At 48.0% G+C, this 25,017-nt stretch overlaps 1 protein-coding gene across 1 annotated transcript in view; it reads right to left on the bottom strand.

Annotated features, from left to right (window-relative positions):
- LOC148513798 (uncharacterized) overlaps nt 1-25,017 on the bottom strand; it is a 61,371-nt gene that overhangs the window by 9,500 nt on the left and 26,854 nt on the right. Inside the window, exons 6-18 of the mRNA XM_088481339.1 lie at nt 24,642-24,708; nt 20,124-20,216; nt 19,739-19,816; nt 16,393-16,485; nt 16,006-16,083; nt 12,141-12,233; nt 11,755-11,832; nt 8,075-8,167; nt 7,689-7,766; nt 4,002-4,094; nt 3,616-3,693; nt 1,854-1,943; nt 1,425-1,519 (exon numbers count right to left, since the gene is read on the bottom strand). Of these exons, the coding sequence (XP_088337465.1) occupies nt 1,425-1,519; nt 1,854-1,943; nt 3,616-3,693; nt 4,002-4,094; nt 7,689-7,766; nt 8,075-8,167; nt 11,755-11,832; nt 12,141-12,233; nt 16,006-16,083; nt 16,393-16,485; nt 19,739-19,816; nt 20,124-20,216; nt 24,642-24,708 (1,107 nt within the window). The remainder of the gene's footprint in view (nt 1-1,424; nt 1,520-1,853; nt 1,944-3,615; nt 3,694-4,001; nt 4,095-7,688; nt 7,767-8,074; nt 8,168-11,754; nt 11,833-12,140; nt 12,234-16,005; nt 16,084-16,392; nt 16,486-19,738; nt 19,817-20,123; nt 20,217-24,641; nt 24,709-25,017) is intronic.

Here is a 25,017-nt window from a genome sequence, read left to right as displayed (position 1 = left end):
GGGCAACCTATAAGGGGGCATTGCATAAGGGGCACTACTGGGGTAACTGTATATAGGGCCACTGCATCATCCCGAAGGTAAGTATCGGGGTGTTAGGGGGAGGTTAGGGTTAGGCACTAGGGGAAGGGTTAGGGTTAGGCACCGGGGAGGGAGGATTAGGGTAGGGGTTAGGGTTAGACTTATCTTGATACCGTATGGGTGTCGGGATGCTGCTGTTGGTATTCTGACCCGTGGCATCCCGACAGCCGGGATTTCATACCCAACCCATCGGCTACATCCTGATCACCTTCCCACTCCCCACACGGCTTACTTTTTCCCTGTACTTTGGCCCTCATTCAGAGCCGCTTGTAAGCGGCCGCTCGTTCGTTATGAGCGATGTTCGCTCATCTGCGCATGCGTACGGATGCCAGTCAATGCGGCCAAAAATCATTTGTTCGCTAAATAGCGAATGTCTGTTATTTTGAGTGACAGAGGGAGGCGTTTGTGGGTGGTAACAGGGGAAGGTGCTTGAAAACGGGGAGTGGAATTCAGAACGCAGGCGTGCTTAAAGGTCAAAACGGGCGTTTTATGGGTGTGCATAATTAAAACAGCAGCGTCATTGACCACGTCACTTGGTTATTTTAAAGTCAGAACTGCTCGCAAGATTGTGGTAGGAAAAACCAACCACAAGAATAGCGAGCAGTTCATACGCTGTTCGATGTACTCGATTAATCTAATAAATAGCGGACATGACGTATGGTGTGAGCGGCCAGGGGGCGTATTTTTCAAATAAACGTACACATGTTTTGTTCGCTCGTTCAGACATGGAGGCGGCAACAGACCGCAAAGAGCGAATGGTTCATTTGAATAGCCACCCCCTTTTTCTGAACGAGCGAGCGCTAATTGCGTCCAGCTCTGAATCCGGCCCTTTGTCCCTACAAAAAGTCATTTTATTGAAATATTTGATTAAATCAATGATATTCAACCTTCAGAAATAGCATACCAGTGAATTTTTTATAAAATTCTAATATTAAAATACTTTTCATTCAAAACTCTCTCACACTCTAGGGCTGGTGAGAACTGACCGGTGATAATGTGAAAAATAGGTCGACCAATATTTTTTATCACGCCAAATTTACAACAATTGAATAGCCCTGGCCATGTTACAGATAGGCTGAAATTTTAGGCGTGATAAATCACAATTGTCACGACCAAAAAATGTTCAATTGAATTGTGACTAAATTTTATCACACCTAAACACAAGTTTATCACAGGTAAAAACACAGTGCTGCCGGAGACTGTGGGGACTGGCCCAGCGGGAACCGACCCGGTGGCCCAATCCGCCCCTGACACCGTGATAAAACAATTGAATTCCCCCCAGTGATAGGATTGCTCAGGTGGCTCAACCTCTAGCCAATGGCCTACAGTAGCTGTATCACACTTACCCTGAGCCTATCCTTATGTAGATATTTTTGTCTGATGAATCGAGGTCGCAGGTTACCTCCTGGTCAGCAGAGCTCTCCGACTTTCGTTTGCTCTGCTGTTAAAGATAAAGTATATTTCACCACTATGCACAATCCACCGTCTGATATCAGAACCTACGAGTGACTTTGCAGTGTAGGCACGCAGGAAGATGGGATAGACCACAGGTTCTCAAACTCGCTCCTCAGGACCCCAAACAGTGATAGTTTTCTAGGTCTCTTTACAGCATCATAAGTGAATTAATTAGCTCCATCCTGTGGATCTTTTAAAATGTATCAGTGAGTAATGAGTACACCTGTGCACCTGCTGGGTAACCTAGAAAACATGATCTGTGTGGGGTCTAGAGGACCGAGTTTGAGAACCACTGGGATAGACTGTATTACCATACGTACAGGTCGTGGTGTGTCATAGATATCCTCTGATTCGCTGTCATCGGAACCATCCGTACTGTCGCCACTTATTGTGGAGCTCCCTGAGTAGCCCTGTAACGTAGATCCAGAAAGTGAAAGTATGGCTTTGGTGACCGTTTACAGATGGCGTGGACTAGAGTTGTGTGTGTCCTTTGGTAAAAATGTAATTTCAAAGTCCTGTGTACTTTTAAAGCCAGCCCTCAAATAATTACAACTATTTCTTTATCTAAACTGCTGCTAGTGTAACACGCATTTACGCACATGATTCTTCCTGTATGAACAAATGATGTAGTGTAGAAGAGCTCCTCACAGTGACAGTAGGAGGAGGAGCTTAGTAATCATGACTGTATATGACGTTCCCCTTATTATCTTATGTAGCAGCGCTGCTTACAGTGACTGTTGGAGCAGGAGCTTAGTAATCATGACTGTATGTGATGTTACCCTCATTATCTTGTGTAGCAGCACTCCTCACAGTGACAATCGGAGGAGTTGAGTAATCATGACTGTATATATGAAATTGCCCTCATTATCTCGTTTAACAATGCTCCTTACAATGACTGTTGGAGCAGGAGCTTAGTAATCATGTCTGAGTATATGACATTCCCCACATTATCTTGTGTAGCAGCGCTCCTCACAGTGACAGTCGTAGGAAGAGCTTAGTAATCATGTCTGTATGTGACATTCCCCTTATTATCTTGTGTAGCAGCACTCCTCACAGTGACTGTCGGAGATTGGTAATCATGACTCATTATCTTGTATAACAGCGCTCCTCCAAGTGTCCGTCCGAGGAGGAGCTTAGTAATAATGTTTGTGTATATGACATTCCCCTCATTATCTTGTATAGCAGCGCTCCTCACAGTGACTGTCGGAGCAGGAGCTTGGTAATCATGACTCATTATCTTGTATAACAGCGCTCCTCACAGTGACAGTCCGAGGAGGAGCTTAGTAATAATGTTTGTGTATATGAAGTTCTCCTCATTATCTTGTCTAGTAGCACTCCTTACTGTGACTGTTGGAGCAGGAGCTTAGTAATCATTACTGTATGTGACATTACCCTCATTATCTTGTGTAGCAGAGCTCCTCACAGTGATGCACGAGGCGGAGCTAAGTCATCATATCTACTTACCTGACGTCACCAAACTAACATGCGTTAAAATTTTTATCTTTCTATTTTCTTTGGGGGGGGAACCTTCTGGATAATGAGTTTCCATATCAAATATTCTATGTACCTCTTAAGTACGTAACAGTTACTGACTCACTGTAAAATACTGTACTTAAATCAAAAGGAAGTGATCTCTTACAGCAAGGGTGGGGAACCTTTTTTCTGTCGAGGGTCATTTTGATATATATATATAACATTATTTGTGGGCCCAGTGCAGGCCACGCCCCTCCGTGTGGCGTCACACGGGGACGGGGCCACAATCGCCGGTGATTACAACAGCAATACCCAGAGCATCCTGAGGATGCTCCGGGGAGCTGTAAGGGCAGTGGTGTGGCCATCTGAAGCGTAATAAGGATGCTCCAGGCAGCACTGCTGCATAGATTCTGGCTGCAGGGCGCCATTCTAGACATCCTGTTAGCCAGATGAGGCTAGTAGAAAAAAGCTCAGAGGGCTAGACCAAATTATTCTGCGGGCTTTATACGGCCTGAGGTTTCCCATCCCTGTCTTAAAGTGATGCTTCTCATTTGTTAATATGGCCAGGGAGATGGGTGGGGATCTGTGTGGGTGGATGTGTCCCCTCACCGGGTCCGAGTATGCGTCAGAGACTCTTCTTATCTCTGTCCAGTCTGATAAACAATCTGACTCCTGGCTCGCTGTGTTCTGCAGTAACAAAGGACACAATATTTACTACAACAGCGTTTCTCCGCCGTATCAATGTATGTGACCTGAGAGCTTCAAATCTCAAGATGCATTGCAGTGCAATAATTTAATTACAACTATAACTAGTATACAATGTCTTATCTTATGTTACAGTGGTCTGCCAGTCACAGACGTCAGAGCATGTTCTTTATTTATTTTACTATACTTACTCTATTTTAACCACATTTTTGACTGAGAAATAATCTCAATACTTAAAAAAAAAAAAATGAAAAGCATTAGTGTGAATATATATGGTCTATAATACTCACTGGCTGTAATGTAACATTTTTGAGAGGCAGCTGATTGATGTTGCCCTGATTTCCTTTGCATGTGTCTGGGTCTGTGAATGGTCTCTCCCGTCCCTGCAAACAAGCATCCTATATATTATACATGCATTACACTAGTCACATAAAGCCACAATGACACCGACAGTGACCGACTTTTGTAATGTTTTCTGAATCTCTCTCCTTCCTCTCATAAAGGACCTATGGGCCTGATTCAGCAAGGAACGCACGCTAGCAGGCGCACGCACCCAGCCGCTGCGAGTATATACTAATATGCACGGAGACCGCAGCACAAAGAGCAGACACCCAGCAATGCATAGAGCCGCCCGCCTTAGCTGTGATTGACAGCGTAAACATCGGGAACATCGAGTGCCATCGAAGCTGCGTACAAGCTAAGGGTAGACCTGACCCTGCCTCAGGACAGCGTGCGGCGCCCCTGAGATAAAGTTATGCACGCCCCTGTAATGTCGTGTGAACGCACAGGCACACCTGCGTTCGATCGACCACCCCCGTCACCACCCACAAATGGCACTGCCTGTCAATCGGCGATCTGTTCGCGCACGCACAATGCGATGCATGCGCAGATCACAAACCGACTCAAAATGTCGATGTTTTGTTCCCCGAGCCACTTAGTTATCACTTTTGCCTTATGACAAGGTGCTCCATCATGCTGGAAGAGGCATTGTTCCTCACCAACTGTTCTTGGATGGTTGGGAGAAGTTGCTCCTGGAGAATGTTTTGGTACCATTCGTTATTCATGGCTGTGTTCTTAGGCAGAATTGTGAGTGATCCCACTCCCTTGGCTGAGTAGCCGCCCCACACATGGATGGTTCCAGGATGCTTTACTGTTGGTGCCGCCAGCTGCAGTCCAGGACACTGTGGTCAGTGTAGTTCTGACCTGACGGAGGTCAGTCACCATTACACAGTGACAAACACACAGCCGCTGGCTGTATGTTTGTTGTAATTAGCAGCCAATGAGAGTTAGACAGACTCTCATTGGCTGCTGCTGCACCCACTGCCAGAGCCGGGCTGGAGCTCACTTATCAGCTCCATCTTCCTGCTCCCGCAGTGGGTGATGGGAGAGACGGCATCGAGGGACCACTACTGGGGGCACTGCATAGGGGGGGACTGCTGCTGGGGGCACTATATAAGGGGCTTACTACTGGGGGCACAAGGGGCACTGCACAGGGGGGACCACTACTGAAGGCACTGCATAGGGGGGGACTGCTACTGGGGGCACTATATAAGGGGCTTACTACTGGGGGCACAAGGGGCACTGCACAGGGGGGACCACTACTGAGGGCACTGAATAGGGAGGACCACTACAGGGGGCACTGTATAAGGGCACTGCATAGGGGGGATCACTACTGGGGCCACTGCATACTGGGAGGACTGTTTAAGGGGCCTGCATAAGGGGGACCACTACTGGGGGCACTGCATTAATGTGCATATGGATGGAAAAGAATGTTTCCAGAGTGACGAGAAAGGGGGGGGGTCATGTTGACACGCCCCATTTTCCAGTGACCACGCACCTTGTGACCACGCCTTTTTGCACAGTATAAGGGGGACCACTGCGGTATGCAGTCAGAAAGCCGACGGTCGAAATGCCCACCGCCGGCTTCCCGATTCTGCAATCCCGACAGGGGACTAATGATAGGTGTCAAAATTTTGACGCCTATCATGCCTACGCCGGGAGCCTGACGCCCGGCATGCCGAAATAAGGTAAGCCAAGTGGCGGGCGCAGACAGCTGCGGGGGGAGGGAGGGTTAGGGTTAGGCACCCCCCCGGGAGGGTTAGGTTTTGGCTGCGGGGACGGGAGGGTTAGGGTTAGGAATTAGGGGGGGAGGTTAGGGTTAGGCACCCCTAAGTTAGGGTTGGGGGGGAGAGGGTTATACTTACCTTAATCACCTGTCGAGATCTTCACTGCTGCCGGTCTTCCAGCATCGGGATTTGAACCACCGGACATAGGTCCAGCGGTCATTCATATTGATCCCAGATCACTACTGGGGGCACTGTATAAGAGGCACTACTGGGGGCACTGTATAAGCGGCACTACTGGGGGCACTGTAAAAGGGGCACTACTGGGGGCACTGTATAAGGGGCACTACTGGGGCACTGTATAAGGGGCACTACTGGGGGCACTGTATAAGGGGCACTACTGGGGGCACTGTATAAGGGGCACTACTTGGGGCACTGTATAAGGGGCACTACTGGGGGCACTGTATAAGGGGCACTACTGGGGGCCTACGTACAATGCATCCGGAAAGTATTCACAACGCTTCACTTTTTCCACACTTTGTTATGTTACAGCCTTATTCCAAAATGGAATAAATTCATTTTTGTCCTCAAAATTCTACACACAATACCCCATAATGACAATGTGTAAAAAGTTTTTTTGCAAATTGAATTAAAAAAAACAAAGAAATCACATGTGCAATAAGTATTCACAACCTTTGCTCAATACTTTGTTGATGCACATTTGGCAGCAATTACAGCCTAAAATCTCATGATTCATTATCTTGTATAGCAGAGCTCCTCACAGTGACAGTTGTAGGAGGAGCTTAGTAATCATGTCGGTATATGACATTCCCCTCATTATCTTGTGTAGCAGAGCTCCTCACAGTGACAGTTGTAGGAGGAGCTTAGTAGTCATGTGTGTATATGACATTCCCCTCATTATCTTGTGTAGCAGAGCTCCTCACAGTGACAGTCATAGGAGGAGCTTAGTAATCATGTCTGTATATGACATTCCCCTTATTATCTTGTGTAGCAGCGCTCCTCACAGTGACTGTCGGAGCAGGAGCTTGGTAATCATGACTCATTATCTTGTATAACAGCGCTCCTCACAGTGACAGTCTGAGGCGGAGCTTAGTAATAATGTTTGTGTATATGAAGTTCTCCTCATTATCTTGTCTAGTAGCACTCCTTACTGTGACTGTTGGAGCAGGAGCTTAGTAATCATTACTGTATGTGACATTACCCTCATTATCTTGTGTAGCAGAGCTCCTCCCAGTGATGCACGAGGCGGAGCTAAGTCATCATATCTACTTACCTGACGTCACCAAACTAACATGCGTTAAAATTTTTATCTTTCTATTTTCTTTGGGGGGGGAACCTTCTGGATAATGAGTTTCCATATCAAATATTCTATGTACCTCTTAAGTACGTAACAGTTATTGACTCACTGTAAAATACTGTACTTAAATCATAAGGAAGTGATCTCTTATAGCAGGGGTGGGGAACCTTTTTTCTGTCGAGGGTCGTTTTGATATATATATATATAACATTATTTGTGGGCCCAGTGCAGGCCACGCCCCTCCGTGTGGCGTCACACGGGGACGGGGCCACAATCGCCGGTGATTACAACAGCAATACCCAGAGCATCCTGAGGATGCTCCGGGGAGCTGTAAGGGCAGCGGTGTGGCCATCTGAAGCGTAATAAGGATGCTCCAGGCGGCACTGCTGCATAGATTCTGGCTGCAGGGCGCCATTCTAGACATCCTGTTAGCCAGATGAGGCTAGTAGAAAAAAGCTCAGAAGGACAGACCAAATGATTCCGCGGGCTTTATACAGCCTGATGTTCCCCATCCCTGTCTTAAAGTGATGCTTCCCATTTGTTAATATGGCCAGGGAGATGGGTGGGGATCTGTGTGGGTGGATGTGTCCCCTCACCGGGTCCGAGTATGCGTCTGAGACTCTTCTTATCTCTGTCCAGTCTGATAAACAATCTGACTCCTGACTCGCTGTGTTCTGCAGTAACAAAGGACACAATATTTACTACAACAGCGTTTCTCCGCCGTATCAATGTATGTGACCTGAGAGCTTCAAATCTCAAGATGCATTGCAGTGCAATAATTTAATTACAACTATAACTAGTATACAATGTCTCATCTTATGTTACAGTGGTCTGCCAGTCACAGAAGTCATAGCATGTTCTTTATTTATTTTACTATACTTACTCTATTTTAACCACATTTTTGACTGAGAAATAATCTCAATACTTAAAAAAAAAAAAATGAAAAGCATTTGTGTGAATATATATGGTCTATAATACTCACTGGCTGTAATGTAACATTTTTGAGAGGCAGCTGATTGATGTTGGCCTGATTTCCTTTGCATGTGTCTGGGTCTGTGAATGGTCTCTCCCATCCCTGCAAACAAGCATCCCATATATTATACATGCATTACACTAGTCACAATGACACCGACAGTGACCGACTTTTGTAATGTTTTCTGAATCTCTCTCCTTCCTCTGACAAAGGACCTATGGGCCTGATTCAGCAAGGAACGCATGCTAGCAGGCGCACGCACCCAGCCGCTGCGAGTATATACTAATACGCACGGAGACCGCAGCACAAAGAGCAGACACCCAGCAATGCATAGAGCCGCCCGCCTTAGCTGTGATTGACAGCGTAAACATCGGGAACATTGAGTGCCATCGAAGCTGCGTACAAGCTAAGGGTAGACCTGACCCTGCCTCAGGACAGCGTGCGGCGCCCCTGAGATAAAGTTATTCACGCCCCTGTAATGGCGTGTGAACGCACAGGCACACCTGCGTTCGATCGACCACCCCCGTCACCACCCACAAATGGCACTGCCTGTCAATCGGCGATCTGTTTGCGCACGCACAATGCGATGCATGCGCAGATCACAAACCGACTCAAAATGTCGATGTTTTGTTCCCCGAGCCACTTAGTTATCACTTTTGCCTTATGGCAAGGTTCTCCCTCATGCTGGAAGAGGCATTGTTCCTCACCAAACTGTTCTTGGATGGTTGGGAGAAGTTGCTCCTGGAGGATGTTTTGGTACCATTCGTTATTTCATGGCTGTGTTCTTAGGCAGAATTGTGAGTGATCCCTCTCCCTTGGCTGAGAAGCCGCCCCACACATGGATGGTTCCAGGATGCTTTACTGTTGGTGCCGCCAGCTGCAGTCCAGGACACTGTGGTCAGTGTAGTTCTGACCTGACGGAGGTCAGTCACCATTACACAGTGACAAACACACAGCCGCTGGCTGTATGTTTGTTGTAATTAGCAGCCAATGAGAGTTAGACAGACTCTCATTGGCTGCTGCTGCACCCACTGCCGGAGCCGGGCTGGAGCTCACTTATCAGCTCCATCTTCCTGCTCCCGCAGTGGGTGATGGGAGAGACGGCATCGAGGGACCACTACTGGGGGCACTGCATAGGGGGGGACTGCTGCTGGGGGCACTATATAAGGGGCTTACTACTGGGGGCACAAGGGGCACTGCACAGGGGGGACCACTACTGAAGGCACTGCATAGGGGGGGACTGCTACTGGGGGCACTATATAAGGGGCTTACTACTGGGGGCACAAGGGGCACTGCACAGGGGGGACCACTACTGAGGGCACTGAATAGGGAGGACCACTACAGGGGGCACTGTATAAGGGCACTGCATAGGGGGGATCACTACTGGGGCCACTGCATACTGGGAGGACTGTGTAAGGGGCCTGCATAAGGGGGACCACTACTGGGGGCACTGCATTAATGTGCATATGGATGGAAAAGAATGTTTCCAGAGTGACGAGAAAGGGGGGGGGTCATGTTGACACGCCCCATTTTCCAGTGACCACGCACCTTGTGACCACGCCTTTTTGCACAGTATAAGGGGGACCACTGCGGTATGCAGTCAGAAAGCCGACGGTCGAAATGCCCACCGCCGGCTTCCCGATTCTGCAATCCCGACAGGGGACTAATGATAGGTGTCAAAATTTTGAAGCCTATCATACCTACGCCGGGAGCCTGACGCCCGGCATGCCGAAATAAGGTAAGCCAAGTGGCGGGCGCAGACAGCTGCGGGGGGAGGGAGGGTTAGGGTTAGGCACCCCCCCGGGAGGGTTAGGTTTTGGCTGCGGGGACGGGAGGGTTAGGGTTAGGAATTAGGGGGGGAGGTTAGGGTTAGGCACCCCTAAGTTAGGGTTGGGGGGGAGAGGGTTATACTTACCTTAATCACCTGTCGAGATCTTCACTGCTGCCGGTCTTCCAGCATCGGGATTTGAACCACCGGACATAGGTCCAGCGGTCATTCATATCGATCCCAGATCACTACTGGGGGCACTGTATAAGAGGCACTACTGGGGGCACTGTATAAGCGGCACTACTGGGGGCACTGTAAAAGGGGCACTACTGGGGGCACTGTATAAGGGGCACTACTGGGGCACTGTATAAGGGGCACTACTGGGGGCACTGTATAAGGGGCACTACTGGGGGCACTGTATAAGGGGCACTACTTGGGGCACTGTATAAGGGGCACTACTGGGGGCACTGTATAAGGGGCACTACTGGGGGCCTACGTACAATGCATCCGGAAAGTATTCACAACGCTTCACTTTTTCCACACTTTGTTATGTTACAGCCTTATTCCAAAATGGAATAAATTCATTTTTGTCCTCAAAATTCTACACACAATACCCCATAATGACAATGTGTAAAAAGTTTTTTTGCAAATTGAATTAAAAAAAACAAAGAAATCACATGTGCAATAAGTATTCACAACCTTTGCTCAATACTTTGTTGATGCACATTTGGCAGCAATTACAGCCTAAAATCTCATGAGTCATTATCTTGTATAGCAGAGCTCCTCACAGTGACAGTTGTAGGAGGAGCTTAGTAATCATGTCGGTATATGACATTCCCCTCATTATCTTGTGTAGCAGAGCTCCTCACAGTGACAGTTGTAGGAGGAGCTTAGTAGTCATGTGTGTATATGACATTCCCCTCATTATCTTGTGTAGCAGAGCTCCTCACAGTGACAGTCATAGGAGGAGCTTAGTAATCATGTCTGTATATGACATTCCCCTTATTATCTTGTGTAGCAGCGCTCCTCACAGTGACTGTCGGAGCAGGAGCTTGGTAATCATGACTCATTATCTTGTATAACAGCGCTCCTCACAGTGACAGTCTGAGGCGGAGCTTAGTAATAATGTTTGTGTATATGAAGTTCTCCTCATTATCTTGTCTAGTAGCGCTCCTTACTGTGACTGTTGGAGCAGGAGCTTAGTAATCATTACTGTATGTGACATTACCCTCATTATCTTGTGTAGCAGAGCTCCTCCCAGTGATGCACGAGGCGGAGCTAAGTCATCATATCTACTTACCTGACGTCACCAAACTAACATGCGTTAAAATTTTTATCTTTCTATTTTCTTTGGGGGGGGGAACCTTCTGGATAATGAGTTTCCATATCAAATATTCTATGTACCTCTTAAGTACGTAACAGTTACTGACTCACTGTAAAATACTGTACTTAAATCATAAGGAAGTGATCTCTTATAGCAGGGGTGGGGAACCTTTTTTCTGTCGAGGGTCATTTTGATATATATATATATAACATTATTTGTGGGCCCAGTGCAGGCCACGCCCCTCCGTGTGGCGTCACACGGGGACGGGGCCACAATCGCCGGTGATTACAACAGCAATACCCAGAGCATCCTGAGGATGCTCCGGGGAGCTGTAAGGGCAGCGGTGTGGCCATCTGAAGCGTAATAAGGATGCTCCAGGCGGCACTGCTGCATAGATTCTGGCTGCAGGGCGCCATTCTAGACATCCTGTTAGCCAGATGAGGCTAGTAGAAAAAAGCTCAGAAGGACAGACCAAATGATTCCGCGGGCTTTATACAGCCTGATGTTCCCCATCCCTGTCTTAAAGTGATGCTTCCCATTTGTTAATATGGCCAGGGAGATGGGTGGGGATCTGTGTGGGTGGATGTGTCCCCTCACCGGGTCCGAGTATGCGTCTGAGACTCTTCTTATCTCTGTCCAGTCTGATAAACAATCTGACTCCTGACTCGCTGTGTTCTGCAGTAACAAAGGACACAATATTTACTACAACAGCGTTTCTCCGCCGTATCAATGTATGTGACCTGAGAGCTTCAAATCTCAAGATGCATTGCAGTGCAATAATTTAATTACAACTATAACTAGTATACAATGTCTCATCTTATGTTACAGTGGTCTGCCAGTCACAGAAGTCATAGCATGTTCTTTATTTATTTTACTATACTTACTCTATTTTAACCACATTTTTGACTGAGAAATAATCTCAATACTTAAAAAAAAAAAAATGAAAAGCATTTGTGTGAATATATATGGTCTATAATACTCACTGGCTGTAATGTAACATTTTTGAGAGGCAGCTGATTGATGTTGGCCTGATTTCCTTTGCATGTGTCTGGGTCTGTGAATGGTCTCTCCCATCCCTGCAAACAAGCATCCCATATATTATACATGCATTACACTAGTCACATAAAGCCACAATGACACCGACAGTGACCGACTTTTGTAATGTTTTCTGAATCTCTCTCCTTCCTCTGATAAAGGACCTATGGGCCTGATTCAGCAAGGAACGCATGCTAGCAGGCGCACGCACCCAGCCGCTGCGAGTATATACTAATACGCACGGAGACCGCAGCACAAAGAGCAGACACCCAGCAATGCATAGAGCCGCCCGCCTTAGCTGTGATTGACAGCGTAAACATCGGGAACATTGAGTGCCATCGAAGCTGCGTACAAGCTAAGGGTAGACCTGACCCTGCCTCAGGACAGCGTGCGGCGCCCCTGAGATAAAGTTATTCACGCCCCTGTAATGGCGTGTGAACGCACAGGCACACCTGCGTTCGATCGACCACCCCCGTCACCACCCACAAATGGCACTGCCTGTCAATCGGCGATCTGTTTGCGCACGCACAATGCGATGCATGCGCAGATCACAAACCGACTCAAAATGTCGATGTTTTGTTCCCCGAGCCACTTAGTTATCACTTTTGCCTTATGGCAAGGTTCTCCCTCATGCTGGAAGAGGCATTGTTCCTCACCAAACTGTTCTTGGATGGTTGGGAGAAGTTGCTCCTGGAGGATGTTTTGGTACCATTCGTTATTTCATGGCTGTGTTCTTAGGCAGAATTGTGAGTGATCCCTCTCCCTTGGCTGAGAAGCCGCCCCACACATGGATGGTTCCAGGACGCTTTACTGTTGATGCCGCCAGCTGCAGTCCAGGACACTGTGGTCAGTGTAGCTCTGACCTGACGGAGGTCAGTCAGCATTACACAGTGACAAACACACAGCCGCCGGCTGTATGTTTGTTGTAATTAGCAGCCAATGAGAGTTAGACAGACTCTCATTGGCTGCTGCTGCGCCCACTGCCGGATCCGGGCTGGAGCTCACTTAGAAGCTCCATCTTCCTGCTCCCACAGTGGGTGATGGAAGAGACTGCATCGAGGGACCACTACTGGGGACACTGCATAGGGGGGGCTGCTACAGGGGGCACTATATAAGGGGCTTACTACTGGGGGCACAAGGGGCACTGCACAGGGGGGACCACTACTGAGGGCACTGAATAGGGAGGACCACTACAGGGGGCACTGTATAAGGGCACTGCATAGGGGGGATCACTACTGGGGCCACTGCATACTGGGAGGACTGTGTAAGGGGCCTGCATAAGGGGGACCACTACTGGGGGCACTGCATAAATGTGCATATGGATGGAAAAGAATGTTTCCAGAGTGACAAGAAAGGGGGGGTGTCATGTTGACACTCCCCATTTTCCAGTGACCACGTACCTTGTGACCACGCCTTTTTGCACAGTATAAGAGGGACCACTGCGGTATGCAGTCAGAAAGCCGACGGTCGAAATGCCGACCGGCAGCTTCCCGATTCTGCAATCCCGACAGGGGACTAATGATAGGTGTTAAAATCCTGACGCCTATCATTCCTACGCCGGGAGCCCGACCCCCGGCATACCGAACGAAGTTAAGCCGAGTGGCGGGTGCAGACAGCTGCGGGGGGAGGGAGGGTTAGGGTTAGGCACACCCTGGGAGGGTTAGGGTTAGGCTGCGGGGACGGGAGGGTTAGGGTTAGGTACCCCTAGGTTAGGGTTGGGGAGGAGAGGGTTATACTTATCTTAATCACCTGTCGAGATCTTCACTGCTGCCGGTCTTCCGGCATCGGGATTTGAACCACCGGACATAGGTCCAGCGGTCATTCATATCGATCCCAGATCAATACTGGGGGCACTGTATAAGGGGCACTACAGGGGGCACTGAATAAGGGGCACTACTGGGGGCACTGTATAAGGGCACTACTGGGGGCACTGTATAAGGGCACTACTGGGAGCACTGTATAAAGGGCACTACTGGGAGCACTGTATAAGGGGCACTACTGGGGGCACTGTATAAGGGGCACTACTGGGGGCACTGTATAAGGGGCACTACTGGGGGCCTATGTACAATGCATCCGGAAAGTATTCACAATGCTTCACTCTTTCCACACTTTGTTATGTTACAGCCTTATTCCAAAATGGAATAAATTCATTTTTGTCCTCAAAATTCTACACACAATACCCCATAATGACAATGTGTAAAAAGTTTTTTTGCAAACTGAATAAAAAAAAACAAGAAATCACATGTGCAATAAGTATTCACAACCTTTGCTCAATAATTTGTTGATGCAGCAATTACAGCCTCAAGTCTCATGACTCATTTTCTTGTGTAGCAGCGCTCCTCACAGTGACAGTCGTAGGAGGAGCTTAGTAATCATGTTTGTATATGACATTCCCCTCATTATCTTGTGTAATAGCGCTGCTTACTGTGACTGTCGGAGCAAGAGCTTAGTAATCATGACTGTATGTGACGTTCCCCTCATTATCTTGTATAACAGCGCTCCTCACAGTGACAGTCAGAGCAGGAGCTTAGTAATCATGTCTGTATATGACGTTCTCTTCATTATCTTGTGTAGCAGCGCTCCTCACAGTGACAGTTGTAGGAGGAGCTTATAATCATGTCTGTATATGACATTCCCCTTATTATCGTGTGTAGCAGCGCTCCTTACAGTGACAGTCGTAGGATGAGCTTAGTAATCATGTCTGTATATGACATTCCCCTCATTATCTTAGCAGAACTCCTCACAGTGACAGTCGTAGGAGGAGCTTAGTAATCATGTCTGTATATGACATTCCCCTTATTATCTTGTGTAGCAGCGCTCCTCACAGTGACAGTTGTAGGAGGAGCTTAGTAATCATGTCTGTATATGACATTCCCCTTATTATCTTGTGTAGCAGCGCTCCTCACAGTGACAGTTGTAGGAGGAGCTTAGTAATCATGTCTGTATATGACATTCCCCTTATTATCTTGTGTAGTAGCGCTCCTCACAGTGACTGTCGGAGCAGGAGCTTGGTAATCATGTCTGTATATGACATTCCCCTCATTATCCTGTGTAGCAGAGCTCCTCACAGTGACTGTCGGAGCAGGAGCTTGGTAATCATTACTGTATGTGACATTACCCTCATTATCTTGTGTAGCAGAGCTCCTCACAGTGATGCACGAGGCGGAGCTAAGTCATCATATCTACTTACCTGACGTCACCAAACTAACATGCGTTAACATTTTTATCTTTCTATTTTCTTTGGGGGGGGAACCTTATGGATAATGAGTTTCCATATCAAATATTCTATGTACCTCTAAGTACGTAACAGTTACTGACTCACTGTAAAATACTGTACTTAAATCATAAGGAAGTGATCTCTTATAGCAGGGGTGGGGAACCTTTTTTCTGTCGAGGGTCATTTTGATATATATATAACATTATTTGTGAGCCCAGTACTGGCCACGCCCCTCCATGTGGCGTCACATGGGGACGGGGCCACAATCGCCGGTGATTACAACAGCAATACCCAGAGCATCCTGAGGATGCTCCGGGGAGCTGTAAGGGCAGCGGTGTGGCCATCTAAAGCGTCCTAAGGATGCTCCAGGCGGCACTGCTGCATAGATTCTGGCTGCAGGTTGCCATTCTAGGCATCCTGTTAGCCAGATGAGGCTAGTAGAAAAAAGCTCAGAGGGCCAGACCAAATGATTCCGCGGGCCTTATACGGCCCCCGGGCCTGAGGTTCCCCATCTCTGTCTTAAAGTGATGCTTCCCATTTGTTAATATGGCCAGGGAGATGGGTGGGGATCTGTGTGGGTGGATGTGTCCCCTCACCGGGTCCGAGTATGCATCAGAGACTCTTCTTATCTCTGTCCAGTCTGATAAACAATCTGACTCCTGGCTCGCTGTGTTCTGCAGTAACAAAGGACACAATATTTACTACAACAGCGTTTCTCCGCCGTATCAATGTATGTGACCTGAGAGCTTCAAATCTCAAGAGGCATTGCAGTGCAATAATTTAATTACATCTATAACTAGTATACAATGTCTTATCTTATGTTACAGTGGTCTGCCAGTCACAGAAGTCATAGCATGTTCTTTATTTATTTTACTATGCTTACTCTATTTTAACCACATTTCTGACTGAGAAATAATCTCAATACTTAAAAAAAAAAAAAAAGAAAAGCATTAGTGTGAATATATATGGTCTATAATACTCACTGGCTGTAATGTAACATTTTTGAGAGGCAGCTGATTGACGTTGGCCTGATTTCCTTTGCATGTGTCTGGGTCTGTGAATGGTCTCTCCCATCCCTGCAAACAAGCATCCCATATATTATACATGCATTACACTAGTCACATAAAGCCACAATGACACCGACAGTGACCGACTTTTGTAATGTTTTCTGAATCTCTCTCCTTCCTCTCATAAAGGACCTATGGGCCTGATTCAGCAAGGAACGCACGCTAGCAGGCGCACGCACCCTGCCGCTGCGAGTATATACTAATCAATGCATACGCACGGAGACCTAAGCACAAGGAGCAGACACCCAGCAATGCATAGAGCCGCCCGCGTTAGCCGTGATTGACAGCGTAGACATCGGGTACATCGAGTGCCATCGAAGCTGCGTACAAGCTAAGGGTAGACCTGACCCTGCCTCAGGACAGCGTGCGGCGCCCCTGAGATAAAGCTATACACGCCCCTGTAATGGCGTGTGAACGCACAGGGACGCCTGCGTTCGATCGACCACCCCCGTCACCACCCACAAATGGCACTGCCTGTCAATCGGCAACCTGTTCGCGCACGCACAATGCAATGCATGCGCAGATCACAAACCGACTGAAAATGTCGATGTTTTGTTCCCCGAGCCACTTAGTTATCACTTTTGCCTTATGGCAAGGTGCTCCATCATGCTGGAAGAGGCATTGTTCCTCACCAAACTGTTCTTGGATGTTTGGGAGAAGTTGCTCCTGGAGAATGTTTTGGTACCATTCGTTATTCAAGGCTGTGTTCTTAGGCAGAATTGTGAGTGATCCCTCTCCCTTGGCTGAGAAGCCGCCCCACACATGGATGGTTCCAGGATGCTTTACTGTTGGCGCCACCAGCTGCAGTCCAGGACACTGTGGTCAGTGTAGTTCTGACCTGACGGAGGTCAGTCACCATTACACAGTGACAAACACACAGCCGCCGGCTGTGTGTTTGTTGTAATTAGCAGCCAGAGAGTCAGACAGACTCTCATTGGCTGCTGCTGCGCCCACTGCCAGAGCCGGGCTGGAGCTCACTTATCAGCTCCATCTTCCTGCTCCCGCAGTGGGTGATGGGAGAGACTGCATCGAGGGACCACTACTGGGAGCACTGCATAGGGGGGACTGCTACTGGGGGCACTATATAAGGGGCTTACTACTGGGGGGCACAAGGGGCACTGCACAGGGGGGACCACTACTGAGGGCACTGAATAGGGAGGACCACTGCAGGGGGCATGGTATAAGGGCACTGCATAGGGGGGATCACTACTGGGGCCACTGCATACTGGGAGGACTGTGTAAGGGGCCTGCATAAGGGGGACCACTACTGGGGGCACTGCATTAATGTGCATATGGATGGAAAAGAATGTTTCCAGAGTGACGAGAAAGGGGGGGGTTGTCATGTTGACACGCCCCATTTTCCAGTGACCATGCACCTTGTGACCACGCCTTTTTGCACAGTATAAGGGGGACCACTGCGGTATGCAGTCAGAAAGCCGACGGTCGAAATGCCCACCACCGACTTCCCGATTCTGCAATCCAGACAGGGGACTAATGATAGGTGTCAAAATTTTGACGCCTATCATTCCTACACCGGGAGCCTGACGCCCGGCATGCCGAAAGAAGGTAAGCCGAGTGGCGGGCGCAGACAGCTGCGGGGGGAGGGAGGGTTAGGGTTAGGCACCCCCCCGGGAGGGTTAGGTTTTGGCTGCGGGGACGGGAGGGTTAGGGTTAGGAATTAGGGGGGGAGGTTAGGGTTAGGCACCCCTAAGTTAGGGTTGGGGGGGAGAGGGTTATACTTACCTTAGTCACCTGTCGGGATCTTCACTGCTGCCGGTCTTCCAGCATCGGGATTTGAACCACCGGACATAGGTCCAGCGGTCATTCATATCAATCCCAGATCACTACTGGGGGCACTGTATAAGAGGCACTACTGCGGGCACTGTATAAGGGGCACTACTAGGGACACTGTATAAGGGGCACTACTGGGGGCACTGTATAAGGGGCACTACTGGGGCACTGTATAAGGGGCACTACTGGGGGCACTGTATAAGGGGCACTACTGGGGGCACTGTATAAGGGGCACTACTGGGGGCACTGTATAAGGGGCACTACTGGGGGGCTACGTACAATGCATCCGGAAAGTATTCACAACGCTTCACTTTTTCCACACTTTGTTATGTTACAGCCTTATTCCAAAATGGAATAAATTCATTTTTGTCCTCAAAATTCTACACACAATACCCCATAATGACAATGTGTAAAAAGTTTTTTTGCAAATTGAATTAAAAAAAACCAAGAAATCACATGTGCAATAAGTATTCACAACCTTTGCTCAATACTTTTTTGATGCACATTTGGCAGCAATTACAGCCTAAAATCTCATGACTCATTATCATGTATAACAGCGCTCCTCACAGTGACAGTCTGAGGCGGAGCTTAGTAATAATGTTTGTGTATATGAAGTTCTCCTCATTATCTTGTCTAGTAGCGCTCCTTACTGTGACTGTCGGAGCAGGAGCTTAGTAATCATGTCTGTGTATATGACATTCCCCTTATTATCTTGTATAACAGCGCTCCTCACAGTGTCCGTCCGAGGAGGAGCTTAGTAATCATTACTGCATGTGACATTACCCTCATTATCTTGTGTAGCAGAGCTCCTCACAGTGATGCATGAGGCGGAGCTAAGTCATCATATCTACTTACCTGACGTCACCAAACTAACATGCGTTAAAATGTTTATCTTTCTATTTTCTTTGGGGGGGGAACCTTCTGGAAAATGAGTTTCCATATCAAATATTCTATGTACCTCTTAAGTACGTAACAGTTACTGACTCACTGTAAAATACTGTACTTAAATCATAAAGAAGTGATCTCTTATAGCAAGGGTGGGGAACCTTTTTTCTGTCGAGGGTCATTTTGATATATATATAACATTATTTGTGGGCCCAGTGCAGGCCACGCCCCTCCATGTGGCGTCACACGGGGACGGGGCCACAATCGTCGGTGATTACAACAGCAATACCCAGAGCATCCTGAGGATGCTCCGGGGAGCTGTAAGGGCAGTGGTGTGGCCATCTAAAGCGTCCTAAGGATGCTCCAGGCGGCACTGCTGCATAGATTCTGGCTGCAGGGCGCCATTCTAGACATCCTGCTAGCCAGATGAGGCTAGTAGAAAAAGGCTCAGAAGGCCAGACCAAATGATTCCGCGGGCTTTATACGGCCTGAGGTTCCCCATCCCTGTCTTAAAGTGATGCTTCTCATTTGTTAATATGGCCTGGGAGATGGGTGGGGATCTGTGTGGGTGGATGTGTCCCCTCACCGGGTCTGAGTATGCGTCAGAGACTCTTCTTATCTCTGTCCAGTCTGATAAACAATCTGACTCCTGGCTCGCTGTGTTCTGCAGTAACAAAGGACACAATATTTACTACAACAGCATTTCTCCGCCGTATCAATGTATGTGACCTGAGAGCTTCAAATCTCAAGATGCATTGCAGTGCAATAATTTAATTACATCTATAACTAGTATACAATGTCTTATCTTATGTTACAGTGGTCTGCCAGTCACAGAAGTCATAGCATGTTCTTTATTTATTTTACTATACTTACTCTATTTTAACCACATTTCTGACTGAGAAATAATCTCAATACTTAAAAAAAAAAAATGAAAAGCATTTGTGTGAATATATTTGGTCTGTAATACTCACTGGCTGTAATGTAACATTTTTGAGAGGCAGCTGATTGACGTTGGCCTGATTTCCTTTGCATGTGCCGGGGTCTGTGAATGGTCTCTCCCATCCCTGCAAACAAGCATCCCATATATTATACATGCATTACACTAGTCACATAAAGCCACAATGACACCGACAGTGACCGACTTTTGTAATGTTTTCTGAATCTCTCTCCTTCCTCTCATAAAGGACCTATGGGCCTGATTCAGCAAGGAACGCACGCTAGCAGGCGCACGCACCCAGCCGCTGCGAGTATATACTAATCAATGCATACGCACGGAGACCTCAGCACAAAGAGCAGACACCCAGCAATGCATAGAGCCGCCCGCGTTAGCCCTGATTGACAGCGTAGACATCGGGAACATCGAGTGCCATCGAAGCTGCGTACAAGCTAAGGGTAGACCTGACCCTGCCGCAGGACTTGAGAGATTCCTGCACGCAGGGAGGCGCCCGGCAGCGTGCGGCGCCGGCTGTATGTTTGTTTTAATTAGCAGCCAATGAGAGTCAGACAGACTCTCATTGGCTGCTGCTGCGCCCACTGCCAGAGCCGGGCTGGAGCTCACTTATCAGCTCCATCTTCCTGCTCCCGCAGTGGGTGATGGGAGAGATGGCATCGAGGGACCACTACTGGGGGCACTGCATAGGGGGGACTGCTACTGGGGGCACTATATAAGGGGCTTACAACTGGGGGCACAAGGGGCACTGCACAGGGGGGATCGCTACTGAGGGCACTGAATAGGGAGGACCACTACAGGGGCACTGTATAAGGGGCACTGCATAGGGGGGATCACTACTGGGAGCATTGCATACTGGGAGGACTGTATAAGAGGCCTGCATAAGGGGGACCACTACTGGGGGCACTGCATTAATATGCATATGGATGGAAAAGAATGTTTCCAGAGTGACGAGAAAGGGGGGGTTGTCATGTTGACACGCCCCATTTTCCAGTGACTACGCACCTTGTGACCACGCCTTTTTGCACTGTATAAGGGGGACCACTGCGGTATGCAGTCAGGAAGCCGACGGTCGAAATGCCGACCGCCGGCTTCCCGATTCTGCAATCCCGACAGGGGACTAATGGTAGGTGTCAAAATCCCGACGCCTATCATTCCTACGCCGGGAGCCCGACGCCCGGCATACCGAACAAAGGTAAGCCGAGCGGCGGGCGCAGACAGCTGCGGTGGGAGGGAGGGTTAGGGTTAGGCACCCCCCCCGGGAAGGTTAGGGTCAGGCTAGGGGAAGGGGGGTTAGGGTTAGGCACCGCTGGGGGGAGGTTAGGGTTAGGCACCCCCCCGGGAGGGTTACGTTTAGGCTGCGGGGACGGGAGGGTTAGGGTTAGGCATTAGGAGGGGAGGTTAAGGTTAGGCACCCCTAAGTTAGGGTTAGGGGGGAGAGGGTTATACTTACCTTAATCACCTGTCGAGATCTTCACTGCTGCCGGTCTTCCGGCATCGGGATTTGAACCACCGGACATAGGTCCAGCGGTCATTCATATTGATCCCAGATCACTACTGTGGGCCTGCATAAGGGGGACCACTGCTGGGGGCACTGTATAAGGGGCACTGTATAAGGGGCCTACATACAGTGCATCCGGAAAGTATTCACAACGCTTCACTTTTTCCACATTTTGTTATGTTACAGCCTTATTCCAAAATGGAATAAATTAATTTTTGTCCTCAAAATTCTACACATAATACCCCATAATGACAATGTATAAAAAGTTTTTTTGCAATTTTTGCAAATTGAATAAAAAAAAAACAAGAAATCACATGTGCATAAGTATTCACAACCTTTGCTCAATACTTTGTTGATGCACATTTGGCAGCAATTACAGCCTCAAGTCTTTTTGAATATGATGCCACAAGCTTGGCACACCTATGTTTGGGCATTTTCGCCCATTCCTCTTTGCAGCACCTCTTAAGCTCCATCAGGTTGGATGGGAAGCGTCGGTGCACAGCCATGTTCAATTGGATTCTAGTCTGGACTCTGGCTGGGCCACTCAAGGACATTCACAGAGTTGTCCTGAAACGACTCCTTTGATATCTTGGCTGTGTGCTTAGGGTCATTGTCCTGCTGAAAGATAAACCGTCGCCCCAGTCTGAGGTCAAGAGCGCTCTGGAGCAGGTTTTCATCCAGGATGTCTCTGTACATTGCTGCATTCATCTTTCTGCCGCTGAAAAACATCCCCACAGCATGAAGCTGCCACCACCATGCTTCACTGTAGGGATGGTATTGGCCTGGTGATGAGCAGTGCCTGGTTTCCTCCAAACATAACACCTGGCATTCACGCCAAAGAGTTCAATCTTTGTCTCTCATGGTCTGAGAGTCCTTCAGGTGCATTTTGGCAAACTCCAGGCGGGTTGCCATGTGCTTTTTACTAAGGAGTGGCTTCCGTCTGGCCACTCTACCATACAGGCCTGATTGGTGATTTCTGCAGAGATGGTTGTCCTTCTGGAAGGTTCTCCTCTCTCCACAGAGGAATGCTGTAGCTCTGACAGAGTGACTATCGGGTTCTTGGTCACCTCCCTGACTAGGGCCCTTCTCCCCTGTTCGCTCAATTTAGATGGCCGGCCAACTCTAGGAAGAGTCCTGGTGGTTCCGAACTTCTTCCATTTACGGATGATGGAGGCTACTGTGCTCATTGGGACCTTCAAAGCAGCAGATATTTTTCTGTACCCTTCCCCAGAATTGTGCCTCGAGAGAATCCTGTCTCGCAGGTCTACAGACAATTCGTTGGACTTCATGCTTGTTTTGTGCTCTGACATGCACTGTCAAGTGTGGGACATTATATGGACAGGTGTATGCCTTTCAAAATCATGTCCAGTCAACTGAATTTACCACAGGTGGATTCCAATTAAGCTGTAGGAACATCTCAAGGATGATCAGTGGAAACAGGATGCACCTGAGCTCAATTTTGAGCTTCATTGCAAAGGCTGTGAATACATATGTACATGTGATTTCTTAGTGTTTTTTAAATTAAATTTGCAAAAATCTCAAAAAAAAAAACTTTTTACACATTGTCATTATGGGGTATTGTGTGCAGAATTTTGAGGACAAAAATTAATTTATGCCGTTTTGGAATTGGGCTGTAACATAACAAAATGTGGAAAAAGTGAAGCGTTGTGAATACTTTCCGGATGCACTGTAAGGGGGACCACTACTGGGGGCACTGTATAAGAGGAATTAATGGGGGGCTGCATAAGGGGGACCACTACTGGGGGTACTGTATAAGGGGCACTACCGGGGGCCTGCATAAGTGGGACCACTACTGCGTTCATTGCATACTGGGGGCACTGCATAGGGGGGACTGTATAAGGGGCACTGCTTTAAGGTGCATGTTCTCAGAGTGATGAGAAAGGGGGGGTCCTTTTGTCCTGGGCTCCAAATACCCTAGTTACGACACCAGTCATATTACACAGGACTGTACATAATAATCATCCATACCAGCCCTTGCCCCATCGTAACTTACAATATAGATTTTCTAGCCCACTCACACACAGTAGGGTAGGATGGGTGGGTGTGCTCTTAACTGGAAAAAAACACGATGAGAAAATACAAACTCCACACAGATAAGGTCCTGGTCAGAATAGAACCCATGACCACAGCTCTGTAAGGCAGCAATGCTAGCCACCATGCCACCATGCAAATGTCACCGATATAGTTGACTTATCATGACATATCTCGGCGTGTCCATTGGCAGCCTAGGAACGTACAAGGTAGGGAACGTTGCATTTTTAAGGAATTGAGGTTCCGTCTCGGTAAGGGTTTCGTCATAGCAGAACTTATACGGGAATATGGAAATGTATATAGCCATTACATGTACCAGGGCGTCTTCCCTTAGTACAACATTGTCTCCAGGGCCGGTGCAAGGTTTACGGGCGCCCTACGCAACATTTCATCAACCGCCCCTGCTCCCTCTAATTCATAATATGCCACGAATCAGTCTCCCCAGTTAAATAACATGCCACACAGCTGTGCCACAAATTCATTATATGCCACTCAGCCATGAATTATACCTTTTTTTTTTATTTTGTGGACTCAGTGGCGCCCTCCAGTGGCCGGCACCCTTAGCCGGAAGCCTAAGGTTGCCTAATGGTAGCACCGGCCCTGATTGTCTCTCATTCATTCAGCCTATTGTCTAGAATCACTAATAAGGGGTGTCTAACCAGATATGCCCTTGGTTGGTGGTGCGGAAGGTTATGTGTAATTTGGGACCTGGGCTCCATAAAAAAAAATAAAAAATCCTGTTAGCGTCACAAAACTCAGAACGTTGGGGGAGATGTATCAAATGTTCTAAAGAGCAAAAGTAAACAAGTTGCTCATATCATCCAGTCAGCTTCTAGGTACCATTTACCTAGCACCGTCTATAAAATGACAGCTAGTAGCCGGTTGGTTGCCTTGGGTAACTTCTTCCCCTGTCCTCTGTAGAAGGTTTGACACACCTCCCCCATAGAGCATTGTGCGGTGAGCGGCAGCGTATATAACCTCTCTTACCGGAGATGCCTGGTTACTTTGCACCCACACGTCTGTGATACTCCTTTGCCAGTCTGCGATGGTGTCTCTGTGTAAGGCGACAAGACGCTAACCATTAGGATAACATTGAGACATTAAGAGTTTGTCCCCATCACCTGCACAGGGGAGGCAGACACTTTTTGGCCTCAGAACAAATATTCAGTTAATGACATTGCTGAGGCATGAGGCACAAAGTGATAACCCCTCCCACTACCTCATATTTACTTGATAAACTATATTAAGCCATCAGTGTGTATAAGCGACAGATTTTCATTATTAAAATGTGATAACTTATCATTCAACGTCCCCTCATCGGCTGGTTTATTGTGAGGCATTCATATTCACTAGGGACAATAGA

The sequence above is a fragment of the Taudactylus pleione genome, unplaced genomic scaffold (genome assembly GCF_031769625.1).
Source record: "Taudactylus pleione unplaced genomic scaffold, aTauple2 ptg000269l, whole genome shotgun sequence".
Classification (NCBI taxonomy): Eukaryota; Metazoa; Chordata; class Amphibia; order Anura; family Myobatrachidae; genus Taudactylus; species Taudactylus pleione.
This window is presented reverse-complemented; position numbering and strand designations above follow the sequence as displayed.